We start from the raw sequence: 18,284 nt of genomic DNA on the forward strand, positions 1-18,284 counted from the left end.
AGGAGGAGAGAGGAGCAACGATATGGAGGCTAAGAGCAACACAGAGAGAGAGAGAGAGAGAGAGAGAGAGAGGGGGGTTTCAGCTAGCTAGGGTTTCATAGAGTGATTTGGAGGTAGGAGGGTTTTGGGGAGACATCGAACATTTTGGGGAGGGTTTCAGCGAACGACTTCGTGTAGGAGAAGGGGGGTATTTTTGTCCACGTTTATTTTCAATACCATGTCTTTGGAATTAATTTTCTCCTTTCCATGACTTATTAATTTCAAAAAAGTGATTCATGAGATAAGCATTTTTTGCCCCTCCACACTGAATAGCAATTTCCCCAATATATAGTGGAGTATATATTTTTGAATATTTTTCACACCGTTGCACTAAAATAATCTAACAGAACCGCGTCCCTGGAATAATCACAACTCATCAATCAGATCACACGACACGTGTACCAGGGGCACAACTAAAATAATCTAACAGAACCGCGTCCCTGGAATAATCACAACTCATCAATCAGATCACACGACACGTGTACCAGGGGCACAACCGGTACGCAATAATTCCCCCTCGCTGTTCACCGAGCCGGCTCTCCATTGTAGACTGGGACCGAGTTACATCCTTCCTTCGTATTGATTGATTTGTAGAGGTGATTCCGTTGAAAGCGTAGACCCATTGACCATCGTTTAAAGTCCCCACTCATTTGACAGTTCGTTTAACAACAAAAACCCCCAACAAACCCAATCCAAATCACACCAAAACCCACCCATATATACCTAAAATTATTCGCCAATTACAGCTCTCGCTAGTCGGCCGAATTATTCTCCGGCGTCTCCAAATCGCCGGCAAACTGAAAAAGACAGAGAGAGAGAATCAGAAACGCATACATCGGTATATACGATTGTATGTGCCGTTGTATGAGAAACTGAGAGGTGGGTTTTGATCCTTTTGAGGTTTTGGTTGGTGGGTTTTGATTCTTTTTGAGGTTTGGGCTGGTGGGTATGGACAAAGTTTTCAGCAAGGTTCGGAATTTGGATGCTTACCCAAAAGTCAATGAGGATTTCTACAGCCGCACGCTCTCCGGCGGTGTTATCACCCTTGTTTCCTCCATCGTCATCCTCTTGCTGTTCTTCTCCGAGCTCGGTTTGTCTCTCTTGATTTCTATCTCTATATATAAGATTGTTCTCCTAATCTAGGGTTCTGTTTTGGGCTTATATTATGGGACATTCTGTCTCAATTGAATGCTTTATTACCAACTGGGGCTGGCCAGGAGAGGCTAGGCTTTCGAATCTCCCCACCTGAGTGGGTGTTCTTCCCTTGGAGGGGCATTTCCTTTCTTTTTTTGTTTCTTCCCTATGAGGAGCTTATTTCTTGTAGTGGTTAAGTTGTTGGACTCGGTTATCTAGTGAACTTTTATAATTGATGTAGTGTCTCGGGTTTGTTTTTTGTAATTTATACTTTATGTAATTGATCTCTCCTATCGATTGGAACCTCCCCAAAAAAAAGAAGCTTTATTTCCGTTGTCAATCTCTGTCCCTTGCAAATTTAATTCGATTTTTTGGGGTTTAGTTGTTCTTTATTGGGTTTAGCATAGTATAGGCAACTACACATGTGTGTTCCCTTCATAGATTAATCAAATTACTCACGAAGGGTTGTTTACTTAGAATACTATATGTTTCTAATTGTATTCCGTACGTGCTTAGTGTTGTAGACTACTTGGGCACTGCAATTGTAGTCACAGATTTGGGAGGTTCCGAGTGACTTGACTAGAACCAATAAGTCTTAGGGTTGAAGATATGAAGGTGACTCAAGGAACCCTAGGTTTTGAGCAAGGTGCCTTTTTTGATGACCCAAACCAAACCAAACCGAGCCTTTTTTATGACCCATGCTACTATTATTCAGATGGAAGAAGGAGAAGTAGAATCAACCTGAATGCATATGGGAACGTGTCTTGTGATATTTTGGTTGTTTTATTTGAGTGGTTTGCGGTTTCATTGGAAAGTATTTCATGACTTCCATTGTATCTGCACTGCTTATATATATATATATATATACATATATACATATATATATATGTATATATGTATATATATATATATATATATATATATAGAGAGAGAGAGAGAGAGAGAGAGAGAGAGAGAGAGAGAGAGAGAGAGAGATTCCAAATGTTTTGATCACGGTAATTGTTCTTCACAGTTCACTTTTAGAATCACACATGGCATGAGGGGCTAAAACACAATGAAAGGGAGTGTAAGAAACCTCAGGTGGAGTGTGAGTATGACTGGTGTTGAATAATACTTGCTCTCCAAGACAATTATTCCCCCCTGAAGAGACCCCTATATGGGGCTTGCAAAACCATAATAACAAGTAATTACCTTGGTAATACCAGCCTACACAGTGTGGTATCGACTTAAGTGCCATAACTTCATTGTTGAAACGCTAAAATGCAAAGAACAAGAAAGTAAAAATATGCTAATATGAAGCTTTTAACGGAATCTCTATTATAGCTCAGGGTTGTGACTTGTGAATATACCTGACTTCAATGTTTATTGATAGATAAGTAAACCACAATAGTCCTCTACCATGATCAACACTTATATAGCGAAGCAGGCTAATAAGAAGTTTCAAGAAGACGTAAAATTTCATGGGGCAAAAAGAAGTGTCTTGTGGAGTAAAGTTGAGGAAGAGTGTCCATTAGCATGTGAATAGTGTTTTTTTCTCCCAAACGCCCACGACGGGGCTCGAACCTTGGCCTTCCAAAGGGGAGGACAAGGAGATGCCCACTGGGCTAGAGCCCATTGGCAATATGTGAATAGTTGAATAGTAGGTTATTGTAGTTTCCAACTCTGTCAAGATATAAAGTTACAGGACGACATAAAAATGCTCCTCCTGAATCACTTTGATGTTTATAGTTTCCACAATCATACTTTTGTATATTTTAACAGTACTGGATTACTAAATGAGCTAAGTATCCTCTCATGGATTGTCGCCGGACCAGTTATGGTGTCCTTATGCCAAGGCGCGTCATGAAAGAAGTGTGGACAGGTGTATTGGAGTTAAAGTTGTAGCTGACTAAGGTTATTAGCTAGTTCTCATGACAACTGTTATGGTGTGCAGAGGTTTATTGTACAATGCATGTAAATGTAGAGAAATAGTGTGTATATTTCATCAGTTGTAGCAGAGACGTAGACTAATGATGCTCTTTCTCAGTTTCTTTGCAATGTCTAGGGTGTCCTTGACAAAATGCACTATGTAGAATAGGGATTATAAGACTTAGTTGGGTTCATGATGTGTGAAACCTAGAGTTATGCTACCTCTGTTCCCTGTTTTATAGCTAAGCTGATGGACTGCAGTTGTTTGGATTTATTAGTAATGTGATATCATGCAACTGTATTATGCATTTTCTGCTGAATCATTCATTCTTTTTCAATTTAGAATTTGTGACGCTAATCATAGGAACTATTTTGACCTGCTAATGCTGTAACTTTTTATTTCTGATTTATCAATACTGATACGTTATTGTGGTTTTGCAGGGTTATACCTCCACACTGTTACTGAAACAAAGCTCGTAGTAGATACTTCGAGGGGAGAAACCCTTCGTATTAATGTAATGATCTTTGTATTTTGTGCAAATGCAAATATATCTCATCTCTTTCGTTATTAGCCGCGTTAATTATTTTAATCCTGCCAGTTCTGTATTGTGACCTATAGCATGCTTCGAAAATTGTACGCGAGGTGCCTTTTTTCTGGTTAAAAATCTTCTGGCATAAATAGTAGCTACTGAAGTTCTTATAACAAGGACATTTGTCATATTGCTTATCATATATACTCTGTTTTATATTGGATCTGTCTATCTTTTACTAATTGGTGGCCTCTTTTTCCCTGAAACTGCAGTTTGATGTTACTTTTCCTGCAATTCCATGTTCCTTGCTCAGTCTTGATGCCATGGATATCAGTGGAGAGCAACATCTTGACATAGTATGCTGTTCACACTATGCTCCATTTTTACGACTTCTGAACTAACATTCCTTAAATATTTTCCATTTCCACTCACTGATTGGTTTCATGCCAATGTTTTTACTTTCCAGAGACACGACATTTTCAAGAAAAGAATAGACTTCCATGGCAACGTACTAGAAGTCCGGCAGGAAGGAATGGGCGCCCCTAAGGTTAGTGTTGTGATTATCTGCGAAATTTCTTCAAAAGTTGTGTGTACTTGTCATGTATTGAGTTGAGATCTACAGTTGAAACATACTGGTCTCGAATGATCTTTGGTTATGATGACATGGAAGAATGGCATAAAGTATAGCATCTAGCACTTAGCTAAAAGTGACATGATCAGCATTGAGGAGGAACATAAAAAGACACATTGGATTGTGGGATTGATATCTGTAATATGGTCAATTCAAAGGTTGCCTCTATGTGTACAAGTACCCAGGCTTGACCCTGGGTAGAATGTTTGAAGGTTCATAATGAGGCCACCATGTGGCACTAGCTGACCCCTTAGGTGGCGCATGGTGTTGGGCACGTGTGCATTTTAAGTTCTTACTTTAGTTCCTTTAATGCATATCAACTTCTAGTCTTATACTGTTGATTCCGTTACGATTTACTACATTGGAGACGACAATTTAGCCCTCACACACTTCAGCGCTAGTAATTTTGCTCGGTTCCATCCATAGTTGTCAAAAGGTACGCCTAGGCGCACGCCTTGGTGAGAGGTGTGTCAAGGCACAAGGTTGGCGCCTTGATTCTGCCTAGGCAAGGTGACTTGAAACTAGCGCAGCCTATGCGAGAAAGGTGTGTGCCTGGAGAAAGACGACAAGGTGATGAGGCGCGTGCCTCTTTCAATTTCAATCACAACCATAGGATGAGTAATAGGCTCAGCCCTTGGTTAAACTTACGAAGTAGATCGATCATCTCTAATCTCTTTCAATCACTAGCAGACAAACAAAATAAGTTCAACAGGAGCCTCGACTTCAGTTGATCATCTCTCATCTCTCTCAATCCTCTCTCATCTCTCTCAACCGATCATCTCTCTCTGCCTTTAGTCTATTAGCCCCTTGGTTGATCTCCTCATCTCTTTCGAGTCTCAATGCTCGTCTTTTTGTTGATTTTGACTTTTAGTTCTTCTCTTGCTCTATGACAGAGTTGTTGACTATGTGACATTTTGTGGATGGTTTTATGAATTTTTTGGATGGTATGCTTTCAAAAATTCATTTGCTTTGTGTTTATTATTTGAAGTATTACTGTATGCTATTTTTGCCTTTTCCCAAAAAGGTTTGTGCCTCGCTTCAAGAAGGCCCACGCCTCGCTTCAAGAAGGCCCACGCCTCGCCTTGCACCTAGACCCCAACAGAACTTTGCGCCTCACTTCCCCTTAGCAACTATGGTTCCATCCCAGATGCATGACACTGCCTCTGGTGTTTCATTTTGGGCATGATTGCATCCAAGCTTTTCAGAGCATCATTGTCTTCTAGAAGGAAGCTTGGACGTGTGGATGGAACAATGGCACATGAATTAAGATCCTGAGCACATACGCCCCTGTGGGTTTGTAAAGGCTGATGACGACAAAAGGTAGAGATTGGTAGGCTGAGTTACTTCGCACATGCCATGATAAGCCATCACATATTTGTAGGTGGGCTAAATGGTGGCCACAATATAGAGATTGGTAGGCGGAGTAGGGTTTGGCAATGGATGTCAGCTCCTTCGGATGTAAGGTTGATTATTATTATTTTTTTTTGATCAGCAGATGTAAAGGTTATGAGTTATACACACACACAGTTGTGCAGCAAAATGTAGGGATGGCATTCGGGGCGGATATGGGCATATCCGTACCCGATCCCTAAAACCGAAAGGCTGCCCAAATCCGCCCCGATACCCGAACGGGGAGAACGGGAATGAACCATAACCGAACCAAATGGGGTTCGGGTAATCCCCGAACCTATTGGGTAACCGAATAATCAAAACCCACTTGATTTTGGAACAAGTTGATTTCCTAGAAAAAAAAAGAAAGAAGTTTTACGGAGAGTAATCAAAACCCACTTGCTCATATATACATGGATTTACAGAAGAGTAATCAAAACACACTTGATTTGCTCATATACACATGGATTTACAGAAGGGTAATCAAAAGTCAAAACCCACTTGATTTGCTCGTTGATACGGGTTCACAGCCATCAGATCTGGAGAGCAAGAGAAGCTTGAAGGACATTAGGGAAGAGCATAGCTCCTTCTTCACCTCTTCTAACGGTTCAAACACCACAGCCGTCGCTGACCGACTGCTCGAAGAAGAAGAACCCTTGGACGCGCAAACTTTCGGCCTTCGATTGAGAAATCCCAAAGAGATTTCGATTGTCACCCTGGGTGTTCAAGGGAGCGAGAGCCGGACTAGCTCTGAAAAGCATTGTGGTGGTGGAGAGAGAGAGAGAGAGGTGAACTGAAGTCTGAAGCGCAGCTCTAGGGAACCCTAGAAGCGTAATAAGCTTTTATGTTATATATATGTATAAAGGGTAATTCTATAATTTCAAAGTTTCGGTTCGGGGATCGGGTACGGTTCGGTTCAGGGAACGGTTCGGGTAGCAGACAAACCATAACCGAACCGAACCCGAACGGTTATTTCTTACCTTCAACCATACCCGTACCCCCGGGGAAAATTTCGGTCATGGTTCGGGGAAAATTTTCGGTTATGGTTCGGGTACCTATCGGTTCGGTTCAAATTGCCATCCCTAGCAAAATGAGCGGAGTACAGTTGTACCATTCTATTTATACCCTATACACACGAAGATAAGAGCTTATAAATTATCAAAAGTATATGAAGTGGTTTTAAAACTAGCTTCCTAGGGTTTAAGGCTAGTTTTGATTGTAACACTGTCGGCATGTCATCGATTCGTACATGTGCCCTTTAATCTCTTTTGCTCAGAAGACAAACACATATTACCTTCGGGGGAGATATTCCATTATATGCTTAAGCATGTCACTTCGGTCGTTAGATCTTAGCTCATAATGATAAACCACCCCCTGTTTTTCTGTTTCCCCATGCGGCGTGCCCCTTCTCCGTGTTTTCTATTTTTCTTTCCCTTATGACTTTACTTATTTTTAACTGAATGCAGATTGAGAAGCCTTTGCAGAGGCATGGTGGTAGGCTTGAGAAGAATGAGACATACTGTGGTTCATGTTTTGGTGCAGAAACGGTAAACTAGTCTATCACCCTCTCCCTTGTGAAAATTCATGTTGTTTATTGATGTGGAACTGGGAATGTAGGAAAATGTCAGGGGACTTCCTTAGAGAATTTGAAGTGAGTGCATCGCTCAATCTTTCATGTAATCTCATTTGCTTTGCATGAGATATTGTAGAATTTGTCTCCTTTCCCTCTTCCTGAATTGAATGAGTGCTCTAGGCGGTGCAGAAAGTTATCAGGACCGCTGTGTTTTTTTTTGGTTGCAAATCCTTGTCATAAGTGTGGTGTAGGGGAAATGGGTTGTAAGCAGTGATCAATTTGCTGGTGTGTTGGAGGAACTTACCTCTTTGTTATTTTGGTGGCCTTTTTCTCAGTTTATTTGGTTGATGTTATCTCAAATTGTCTGCGTGAGACTGCTATTAAATCTTTTTTCTTCAGGGGTGGTTCCTCAGTTATTTCTCTGTTTTGCAGTCAGATGAAGAATGTTGCAATTCATGTGAAGAAGTCCGTGAAGCTTATCGAAAGAGAGGGTGGGGGATGACAAACCCAGATTTGATAGACCAGGTTCGCTGGTGATCAATATTGTTTTAGATTGCTTCATGATGGTGTCCTATGAATTGATTTTATTCAAGTTAGGATCTGAGATTAGCAATGACTGAAGCCTTTTCCCTTTTTCATCTCTACATTTCGTCAAATGACTCAAATCACTAAGATATATGTTACTCTGACATTCAGTGCAAAAGAGAAGGTTTCGTCCAAAAGATAAAAGATGAAGAAGGAGAAGGATGCAACATTCATGGATCACTTGAAGTCAATAAAGTGGCTGGAAACTTTCATTTTGCCCTTGGGAAAAGCTTTCATCAGTCAAATGTTCATCTGCATGAGTTGCTAGCATTTCAGAACAATGTGTACAATGTAAGATACTCGCTCCCTACTTAGGGTCATGGGGATATAATCGTAGAAGTGGCTTTATATGTGTCTTATCCTCGTATCCTTGCGGATCATTTAGTTATGTTCCGCTTCTTCAATATGCCTTCTTTTATTATGTCATATTGCAATTTTATTAACTTTATGGTCCTTATGCAGATAAGCCACAAGATCAATAGGTTAGCTTTTGGCGAATATTTTCCGGGAGCCGTAAATCCCCTTGACGGGTAATATGTTTTCCCTACACAGAAGTTTCAGTTTCCGTGTTAATGTTGATTCCCTATGAAGCACCGACACTCCTAGAGGCTGGCGAGTCCCCATGTCCGAAACGGGGACACGAAAAAATACTTATGGGACACGCCATTTGTGTATCCAATAAATTTAATTAATCTTTAGGGGGACACGGCGAGGCCACATGAGGGATACAATAGGGACACGGGAGGGACATGTATGGGGACACGGCATGCGTTAAATATTCAATTTTTTAATTTTTTTTTGGGGAAATGTGTATTACTTCAAAGATTTTTGGTTAAAAGTGTAATATGATGTATCTATGATGCTTGTTTATATATATGGAAGCTTCATGCTTATACCTCTAACCATATTTCTACTAGTATAAAACAAATTTTATTTATTTATTTATTTATTTATTTATTTATTTTTGCTGTGTCCCTTGCTGTGTCTGTGTCCCCTGTTGTGCCCATGTCCCCATTTTTCAAGAAATCCCATGTCCCGTGCCGTGTTCACGGCGGTATCTGTATCTGTGCTACATAGTTGATACCTAAATCCATGCACGAGTTTAGAGGTTTCTATAAAAGATGGTCAAATAAGCATATCTGGATTCCATGAGAAAATCATGACAAGCGCCTTGTCTTATAACCTTTTAAGAAGTCAATGTTAGCTGCATGCCTGAGCACATGGAGGGACAAATCGTTAGCTGATACTAACTACACAAAAAACCGGTATTTGGAATTTATTTTGGCATCAGCATCTATGAAAAAAGTCAGAATGGTAGCAATGATTAAGTATTCTTGGAAAAAGTTATAGTATCTTCAATTTCCCGGTGAAGTATTGCACCTTATAAACAATTTTGGCCAGTCCGCTGTTCATTTTTGTCAGTCCATATTTATTCCTCCCCCTCTGCCCGTTCATGCTTTCTCTGCTAATTTTACTACTGTGATAAAAATTGTGAAATTTTTGAATTCTGTTGGAAGTTTCTCATCTGGGTTTGAGGATGTCCCTTTTTTTTTCTTTTTAATCACCTTACTAACATAATTTTTTTCTTCCCCCATTCATCAGAGCGGAATGGGTTCAAGAAGCACCAAATGGAGTGTACCAGTATTTTGTCAAGGTCAGTATTCCTAGGGCTTAATAAATTATCCTTTGCCTTTCTTTACTGTGTTTAGCATGTTTTCGGTGAAATCTAACCTAACCCATAAATGTATGTGTAATAGATTTTCTTTCGGAGTTCGATTGTATTTGCATGTAGAAGGTGATGGTTGTTCAAAAGCTTAGGACATAGTTTGCTTAGGTATGTTTATAACATGTATTTATATGATGGCATACTATGAGGAAAGACAAGCCCAGTTCCCTGGCCCAAATACCCTCAATCTTGTTACCTAGTTATCCTACAACAGCCCAACCCTGCGTTCCTGATTGCTGGTGCAGTTTCACCCTTTGCCAGGTTGATATATTCACCACCTTCATGTCTTCATCAGATCAAAATGCAAGTATCTCTAACAGTCAAGGTTTTCGATTGGGTTTTCATGCTCCAAACATTACTCCAATGCTTGCTTTGTCAAATGACCTAAATATTTACTCTTCTGAATTTGGAAGTCGCTTAGTAGCCGTTTACAGGCTCCCCGTACCTCTACACCATCGGCCATTGATTCTTCAGTGAACAATTTTGCCTTCATAGGTGATATCTCATGTACCAAGTATCCTTAACCATCAAGGGACTGTATTGCACCAAGTGAATGAAGTTTTCAGTCCCTGTACTTATCATGAGTACTCAACTTTCTCTTAAATAACTCTTAGTTCTGTCCTAAGAAGCACAGACACAGAAACGGGATATGGAAACGACACAACACGGACATGTCATTTCTTTGAAAATTAGGACACACATCTGGGACAAGTCAAATGTGAGATGTATTTGTATTATAGAGGTATGTTATGGATGCAGAGAAATGTCGAAAACATTATTTCTATCAAATTAAGAACAATACAATGAAGATACGAATCAACAGTCCCCATATAAGTTTACATGAACTATACATCTGTGGAAATTTTCACCTTGGGCTGAGATTTAGAAATTACATTTTAACCTTTTAATGTGTCCTTAGCATGTTTCCAAGAGTGTCACAAACGTGTCCTAAAGTATCCACAAGGTGTCTGAGTAAAAGTAATATAGTAAAAAAATTGGACAACTATTTAGGCATGTCCGTCGTGTCCGGGGAGTGTCATGTCGTGTCCGTGACCGACATGTATCGGACACGAATACGTGAGGCTGGTAGACGTGTCCGTGCTTCTTAGGTTATGTCCCTTGCATGAACCAGTCTTGAGCTTTTTGGGGGGCATATGCACTATGCCTTAGATTGCTAGGGACGAAAAGGCACGATTAGGTAGGTGATACTGACTTGCCATTGCAAGTGCCATCTTCCCTTTCTTGAAAAATGCTATAACTCTTCCCTGCTTCTGTTTTTTGACGTTTCCAATGGTGGTGTCATTATGTTGGAAGCAATACAGAGTTCTCAATATTCCAATTGGAACTGATGATTATTTCTGTTAAGGTCCAGTTGAAACTGAAGTATATATATGCACCAATATCTGTCTCTGAGATTGAATGAAGTGAATCTCAACTAATGCAAGCGATTGAACCATAGTTCAACAATGTGCTACATTAAATTACTAAACAGAAGTGCTACATTATTGATACAAAAAGTGTAATTGTAGAACCTTGTATGTCAGTTTGTTCCCCGGTAATTTTCTCGTAGTTCAGTTATAATCACATTTTTTTTCCAACTAGATTGACTTTGAATCAACAAATTATAAGTCGTGCAATAGTCGAGTTTCCATTGGCTCAAATTAAGGGCGGAATCTGGTCTCATCTGACCTCTTCACAACTCCACCGTCCTTATTTCGAATCAATTTTCCATGAATTCCCCACTTGAAAACCCTTAAGATTGCTTGAGATTGAAAATTTTCAGTGGCTCTTATATGGTACTATATCACCGTACTTCATTTGTGCACATTTCGGTTCTCATGCCAGTTGTAGATGGAATATCCATTAGGTGTCCATATGGGATAAAACAATGGGGTGGGAAATAAAAGATTTATGCAGCAGGCTTATTTCCTTCTTTTTCTCTTTTTAGCCTTTCTGCTTGCGTTCTCACCTGGGTACAAATGCAGTGTTTTAACATTTTTTGTCAAATCTCATTTAGTCTAATACTTTTTTTAATTCCAGGTTGTCCCTACGATCTACACTAATGTACGAGGCCGGACTATTTCGTCAAATCAGGTACTCTTTTATAGTCGAGATTGAATTTGTTCGTTTTTATGTCAACTAACTTCGGTGTCCTAAGATGCATGCATCGGTGTATGCAGTTCTCCGTGACAGAGCATTTTAAGAGTACAGAAGCCGGTCTCTTTCAGTCGCCTCATGGAGTTTACTTCTTTTATGACCTTTCACCAATTAAGGTGGGTTTCTCTTTCTATTTTAGACAAGCTGGTAGAAAACTAGGTCAGGTTTTTGCAGCCAGTCAAGCTTTCATTCAAGCTTCCATGGATCATTAGGGACCGTTTAATAGTGGAAAGTTTTTACCTGGTGTACAAAAAGCATCTGAACAAGTCACTATAACATTAACTTCGTTAGGGTCATAAATACACAGTTCTATGCATTAAGGTTTGAGACTGACACAATCGAATTCATTGTGATTTAACTAGAGACCAGTCACACCAGCTTCCTTACTTGCTGACACATTTGCTTGTTGCAGGTTACCTTCACAGAGGGGCATACCTCATTCTTACACTTCCTCACACATCTGTGTGCAATAATTGGAGGTAACGCCTAATTACATAATTTTATCATATTCTTCTTCCTTTTCCTTTTCTCGTCTTTGCTTGCATACATATTATTTAGCTCCAACAGTAGTTTCTTGTTCCATTGCATCACATACTCAAGGTTTCAGAATTTGCTTGCTTGTTGCAAATTGTGGTGTAATTTGGGATTTAGACCCATTGACCCAACTTGAATTGATCAATATTCTAATTGAGACATTTGGCCCGCAAATTGGAATAGCTGACAAGATTTAGTCTAGGAATTAGGGTAAAAAAACAATCTTTTTTCATGATTCTGGTGTACTTGGTTTTGAAAAAGTCAACTGAAGGTTTCTACAGCAAATCTTGTTCGAATTATGTAAAAAGTAATCGAAATAATGAAGTTTCATAGTTTTTACGTCTGGGAGTGAAGTTAAGATTTCAAGGAAATTCGGATTCAAATAAGTTCACTCGTGGAGCGGGCATACGGAAAGGATGAAAAGTTTATGGCCACATTGATCCTTAGCTCATGGGACTTCCAAATGCAAAATATTTTATGGCCAGACAATTCCTAGATCCCAGGTGGATAGATGCCAAGGGGACCCCTATTAGTCTACTGGAATTGGCTATTATCAATGAAATAGCATCATCTGTACGCTAGCATTATACTCTAGATTGGTTGGTGGGCTGGTTGAGAAAGAGCAATTGAACTGAAAGGAAAACATGGATGAATTAAGTCTGATGTTTGAACTTAAATGAAAATTATAAGTGTTGATACATGAGATAAATGAACAAAATAATGAAGGTTGATTGAAATGATTTGGGAAAAGTTGGGAGATTCATCTGAGTCGGTGCTTGTACAGTGAAATATTTGGCCAGAAGAAAGGGGGCATTGATTTTAGAGAAAAGTATGTAAAGATCTTTGAATGTATTTTGAAATTTGAACTATTTAGGCATTATGTATATTATCAATCACCAACGGTTAGAAGGAGCCGTATAATAATTTAAAGTTTCACCTACAAGATTAAATTGATTATGCTGTAATATTATCTATGGCGGTAATATTCTCTTTTTGCATTTTTTCCTGTGACTAGAGTTTATGCCTTGTAAATCTTTCCCGCATTCTGTGAAGTATGCAATTAATCTTCCTTATCTTTCTATGCAGGTACCTTCACGGTGGCGGGTATTGTAGATTCATTCGTATACCATGGTCGGAGGGCTTTAAAGAAGAAAATGGAAATTGGGAAACTCCGATAATGTTTTGACACTCGTGGACGAAGAGGAGAAACGTCTGATCATTCTTGAGTTATCGTGTTTTTGGCTTTTCTTTTCTTTTCCCAAATGAGGGCGATAGATTAACATATCAAGATGTATGTAACCTGTGGGTTTGTTTAATTTATGTTCCGAGCTTCAATTTTCACCATAGTTACCAAACTGACTTCTTTTCCTCCTTATTTGGAGCCATTTGTGACTTAAAATCTGTTGATCCGGATTTTTACGCAGATGCGTAATTTCTTCTTTCATACACAGGGGGTTCCTTTTGAGACTATTGTCCAGTCTGGTTTTTTCCTTATAGCTACTTGTCATTCAGTATATTTTGGCAATCTAGAATTTTATAAAACAGAGAAGGCATAGATGATGTTGAGGAACTGGTTTCTTCGTTGTACTAATTTGCTTGGGCGTATTGTTGCGTAGGGTTTCTTCGGGGTTGGTAGATGTAATTATCGACGGCATTTTTCCTTGTCCTTGTTGGACGACATTTTCAGATTTATGTATGCTTGTATGAAATTATGTTATATTTGCGTGAGTGGTTATGTGGTTGCGGTGAAGGGCATTTTTCTGGAATTTTATCAATATCCAATTTAGAGGGAAATAAAAATACAAGTAATCCATCCAAAATGCCAATAATTTGCCTTTTTCCTTTGGCCAGAGCGGGTAATTTTGCATTTGGGTAGAATTTTTTATTTTTTATTTTGGTTGCTTTGGTTGTTTTTTGTATTTTGGACCGGTAGTGTCCTTCTTTGTAGTACTGTTTTTCTTCTGTATATGATATGTTTGTGTTCCTAATAAAAAAAAAAGGACTTGCCTCAATTGATAGGACAAATAAATTCCAGACTTGTCTCAGGCCCCTCTTTTACGTCTAGTAATTATTCAGGTGTCTGTCTTAGGGCACTGTCGCGTGGTGTTTTAATATTTTTTTCAATCACAAATTCATATGGAATCCAATCACTAAGTCCTGAACCTCATAAAAATATATGGTAAAAAGGGCGTTGCTTGTTCCAAAGCCATCCAATTATTTTTGGAAATTGATTCTAGCACTCTTATTTTAATAACTGATACTCTACTTTGTGTTTTGATAATGTGAAATTACAAAACAAAATACAGAGTGCAACTAACTAAACTGGAGTGTAAAAATCACATTCTTTATTTTTTCTTTTGTTGTGACACAATCACAGGATCTGCACATTTACTTAGTATTTGGATCCCCATGATTGTGTGGTGGTGTGGAGGAGAATGTGATAGCACGTGGGGTTGCCCAAGTCCGGTAGGTAAATTTTTCATCAATGGCCGGAAGATCCGAATGTGCCCGACCCGACCCGACCCTTTTCTATACTCATGGTAATCACTAATCAAGACTCAAGAAGAGGTTTCCACCTAATCATCCAGTTCATCCCCAACGGAACCTCTCTCTCTCTCTCTCTCTCACACACACACAACACACTCTCCCCCGCAGAATGGATCCTCACCGGAACCACATGCCCGGCTGTTCCCCTCCCTCTTCCTCCCCCTCCACCACCTCCTCCTCCCCAAACCCTACATCCTCCAACCACCACCACCACAACACCACCAACAACAACGGCCACAACAACCACCACCAGCAGCAGCAGGACCCTGACCCGATGCACTCGTGGTATGAATCCGTCTCCAAAGCCCGGTCCCGCATCCACCTCCTCTCCTCCCTCCTCCCCCCCACCCTCTCCCCACCACTCTCCTCCCTCGCCGACGACTCCGACAACCCTGCCCTCTCCCTCCTCTCCTCCCACCCCACCTATTCCGCCCTCTCCTCCTCCCTCTCCGGCTCCCCCCACGACCCCCTCTGCCACTGGCTCTATGACACCTACCTCTCCTCCGACCCCCACCTCCGCCTCGTCGTCCTCTCCTTCGTCCCCACCCTCGCCAACCTCTACCTCTCTCTCCTCCACTCTCTCTCCTCTGACTCCCCCTCTTCCTCCTCCCTCGCCGGCTTCGAAGCCGTCCTCCTCTCTCTCTACTCCGCCGAGACCAAATCCCGCAACGGCAAACCCCTCCTCGTCTCCATCCCCGACCTCTCCCTCCCCTCCCTCTACCACACCCCTCGTCGATCATCCTTCGACAAACCAAACCCTAACGCTAACCCTAACCCTTACTCAACCAAACCAAACCCTAACCCACGCCCCTCGGTAGGACTCATCTCTCCTCCTCTCGAGCCCCAGACCGCCGTCAGATCCACCAAGCGCGCCACCATCGTCGGCGTCGCGCTTGACTGCTACTACAAGCAGATCTCCCAAATGCCCGCCTGGTCCAAGCTCGATTTCTGCCGGTTCGTGGCTGATTGGGCCGGTCAGGACTGCCCCTGCAAATCAGAATTTGATGGGCCCGATGAGATTGCTGAGGAGATGGGTGATTTGGGGATTAGCGAAAACGGGTCCAGTGGTGGTTCTTCTGTCGCAAAGGGAGCTAGGATTCCGCTTCCCTGGGAGCTACTGCAGCCTGTGTTGAGAATTCTGGGTCACTGCCTTTTGGCTCCGCTTAATGCGGAGGAGGTTAGGGATTCTGCTTTGGTGGCGGTGCGGTGTTTGTACGCTAGGGCTTCTCATGAGTTGGTTCCTCAGGCGATTCTGGCAACCCGGAGTCTGATTCAGCTCGATAAGAGAGCTCGTGAGTCAGCTAGGGCAGCAGTGGCGGTGGCAGCAGTGGCTGCAAATGTGGGTTCGAATTCCAACACGCCCACAAAGGCCAAGAAGCCGGAGATACTTTTGATGTCGAAGTGAAAGCAGAGCAATGTAACGTTTTTCTCTAACTGATCTTTTGTATTATCTATATTTTGTTTTCTCTTCGTAGATTAGAGTTACAGGAGGAAATGAATGATTGGCTGTGGTTGTGTGTTGATGCATTGGATTTGTAAATGGATTTCTGAGCTATTGGTTGGTGTATCATTTATGTACTTCGTCGGTTGTGTAGTAGTTTTATTGTTCTGTGGAATGTGTTTGTGCAAGGTTGTGCCTTTGCTTGGACATTCAATTGTAATTTATTTTCTCAACTGTATATTCTCGGTTGCTTTGAAATGTGATGTTTACTTTTTTGTGGTGATAAATGTTCTGGAATATAATGGTTTGTTTTTGGTTGGAGTTTGGTGAGCTTGTTTGCATGATCTACTTGAGCTATGGTTTTTTGTCATTGCTTTCTCTTTTTTAAGGTTACCTCTCAGATGCCACATTCAGTATCTCTACTTGATAATTATCTAAAAATTGACGAGATTAGTCATTTTCTAGTTCAATGTTTAAGTCAGCAGTGCCCCATCTCACAGATATGCAAACGTTCAATAAAATAGTTTATGTAGCTAATGTGTGATGAGGTTGAAAAGTCATGTTAATGGTTACAGTTTGACTGGAGATCCGTTCGATTCCCTATCCTTGGTTGTTAAAACCTTCTTGCTGCAAGTTGGATTTTCTCTTGCACTGTGTTTTGGTCTATGCATTTGGTCAAGGAAAAAGAATACATGATGGACAAATTAAAGGATCCAATGGCTCTCGAAGGTGTTGGCGTACACAAGTAGAACTCCTTCCAACTTTTGGGTCCAATGTAAGTTGTTGTCGTAGTTAGAAAAGATCTTTCGTAACTTCGTCCCAGCATCCATGATTAAAGCCCTTTAGAAACCATTTGCACTTTGAGGCTAATCCCTTGTTAATTTCAAAGCAAGCATGCATGTTTTTCTGTGCTTTGAACCTCAGAGGCTATTCACTTGACAAATTTAGCACACTAAATACATGTGGAAGGATACGGTCTTTTCTTTTTTAGAAAACTTTTATCTTAACGTGACAAATTTCCTTGGACTCCTATAACCAACTCAACTTACTAAATTGTTTCCACCAAGGGGCTACTATTCGGTGCCCATAGTAGCCGCTTTGTAATTGTAACAAAGTTTTCCTCTTAATGTTCTGTTAGAAAGCCGCTAAATTCCTGCTTTCACTTGGGGAGCTGTCGGTTAGTTCAACGCCTAGAAAATGGGAAACTATTACTTGGTGATTACAAGTGCTGTAAAATTGCATCGGCTTCCAAACAATTGCTCCGTTTGAACCTTGGCAGTTGTTGTTTATTAGGTGAGAATAAAGCCCGCACCTAACAAACAGTTTTTATGTCACAATGAATCCTCAGCTTTCTTACCTTCAGGATCTTGGCACTTTGTAGCCCAGCGAGCAGTGCCGTAGTGCCTTGTACTCTGCCAGGTTGTTCGATGAGCTGAGGCCGAGCCTTAAAGTTACTAACTAACCCCTCTGGTGAGAAGACCACGACTCCTGCTCCAGACCCTTTGTTACATGCTGAGCCATCAACATATAACTTCCACTCATCAAGATCCTACCTAGCAGGAGCCTTTGCCTTCTCGATTGGCAGCTTCATTGCCTCTGGGACCAATTCGTTCGGGAACGGCCCTTGTGGGGGTGGTGCCACTGTCGGTGAAAACTCTGCTTTAAAGTCTGTCAAAACTTGGCCCTTGATTGCCGTTCGTGGCTGATAGTCTATCTCCTCTTGGCTCAGTTCCACCGACCAAGTCAAAATCCTACCCAAGAAGTATGCTTTTCGAAGCAGGGCCTTCAAGGGATACTCAATGAAAACGACGGTCGGATTGCTCTGGAAGTAGTGTGGCAGTTTCCTGGAGGTGGTGAGCAACACGAAAACCAGCTTTTTTAATGGAAGATACCTTGTCTTTGAACCCAGCATGGTCTTACTCACGTAGTAGACTGGACCTATTTGGCATCCTTTACTCGTAGGAGTGTCGCTCTAACAGCACAGTCCAACACTGCCAAGTACAACAGCAATGGGGGAGGCCAAGTACTGCTTTAACTTTTGGAACGCTTGCTCACAATTCGCTCCCCATTCGTATCCAACCCTCTTTTTC

At 41.1% G+C, this 18,284-nt stretch overlaps 2 protein-coding genes across 2 annotated transcripts; both read left to right on the forward strand.

Moving 5' to 3' along the window:
* Window positions 1–584: 584 nt before the first annotated feature.
* On the forward strand, window positions 585–13,676 carry LOC131326493 (uncharacterized). The gene is made up of 13 exons (XM_058359288.1): window positions 585–1,129; window positions 3,523–3,596; window positions 3,884–3,967; window positions 4,078–4,158; window positions 7,098–7,178; window positions 7,637–7,729; window positions 7,901–8,080; window positions 8,252–8,319; window positions 9,392–9,443; window positions 11,556–11,609; window positions 11,696–11,788; window positions 12,085–12,151; window positions 13,293–13,676. The coding sequence occupies exons 1-13, from the start codon at window positions 988–990 to the stop codon at window positions 13,382–13,384; spliced, it is 1,161 nt and encodes a 386-aa protein (XP_058215271.1). The 5' UTR covers window positions 585–987; the 3' UTR covers window positions 13,385–13,676.
* A 1,166-nt stretch (window positions 13,677–14,842) lies between these two features.
* Window positions 14,843–16,481, forward strand: LOC131326734 (uncharacterized). Its single transcript, XM_058359600.1, has one exon. It carries the CDS (start codon window positions 14,863–14,865, stop codon window positions 16,156–16,158), a length of 1,296 nt encoding a protein of 431 aa, XP_058215583.1. The 5' UTR covers window positions 14,843–14,862; the 3' UTR covers window positions 16,159–16,481.
* The last annotated feature ends 1,803 nt before the right edge of the window (window positions 16,482–18,284 follow it).

The sequence above is a fragment of the Rhododendron vialii genome, chromosome 5a (genome assembly GCF_030253575.1).
Source record: "Rhododendron vialii isolate Sample 1 chromosome 5a, ASM3025357v1".
NCBI classification, from domain to species: Eukaryota; Viridiplantae; Streptophyta; class Magnoliopsida; order Ericales; family Ericaceae; genus Rhododendron; species Rhododendron vialii.

Bases quoted from the DNA above. Each gene is read 5' to 3' on its own strand.
- LOC131326493 (XM_058359288.1), top strand. From the start codon at position 988: ATGGACAAAGTTTTCAGCAAGGTTCGGAATTTGGATGCTTACCCAAAA. The intron at 1,130-3,522 runs GTTTGTCTCTCT...GTGGTTTTGCAG, and splicing joins GCTGTTCTTCTCCGAGCTCG to GGTTATACCTCCACACTGTT. The intron at 7,179-7,636 runs GTAAACTAGTCT...TCTGTTTTGCAG, and splicing joins CATGTTTTGGTGCAGAAACG to TCAGATGAAGAATGTTGCAA.
- LOC131326734 (XM_058359600.1), top strand. From the start codon at position 14,863: ATGGATCCTCACCGGAACCACATGCCCGGCTGTTCCCCTCCCTCTTCC.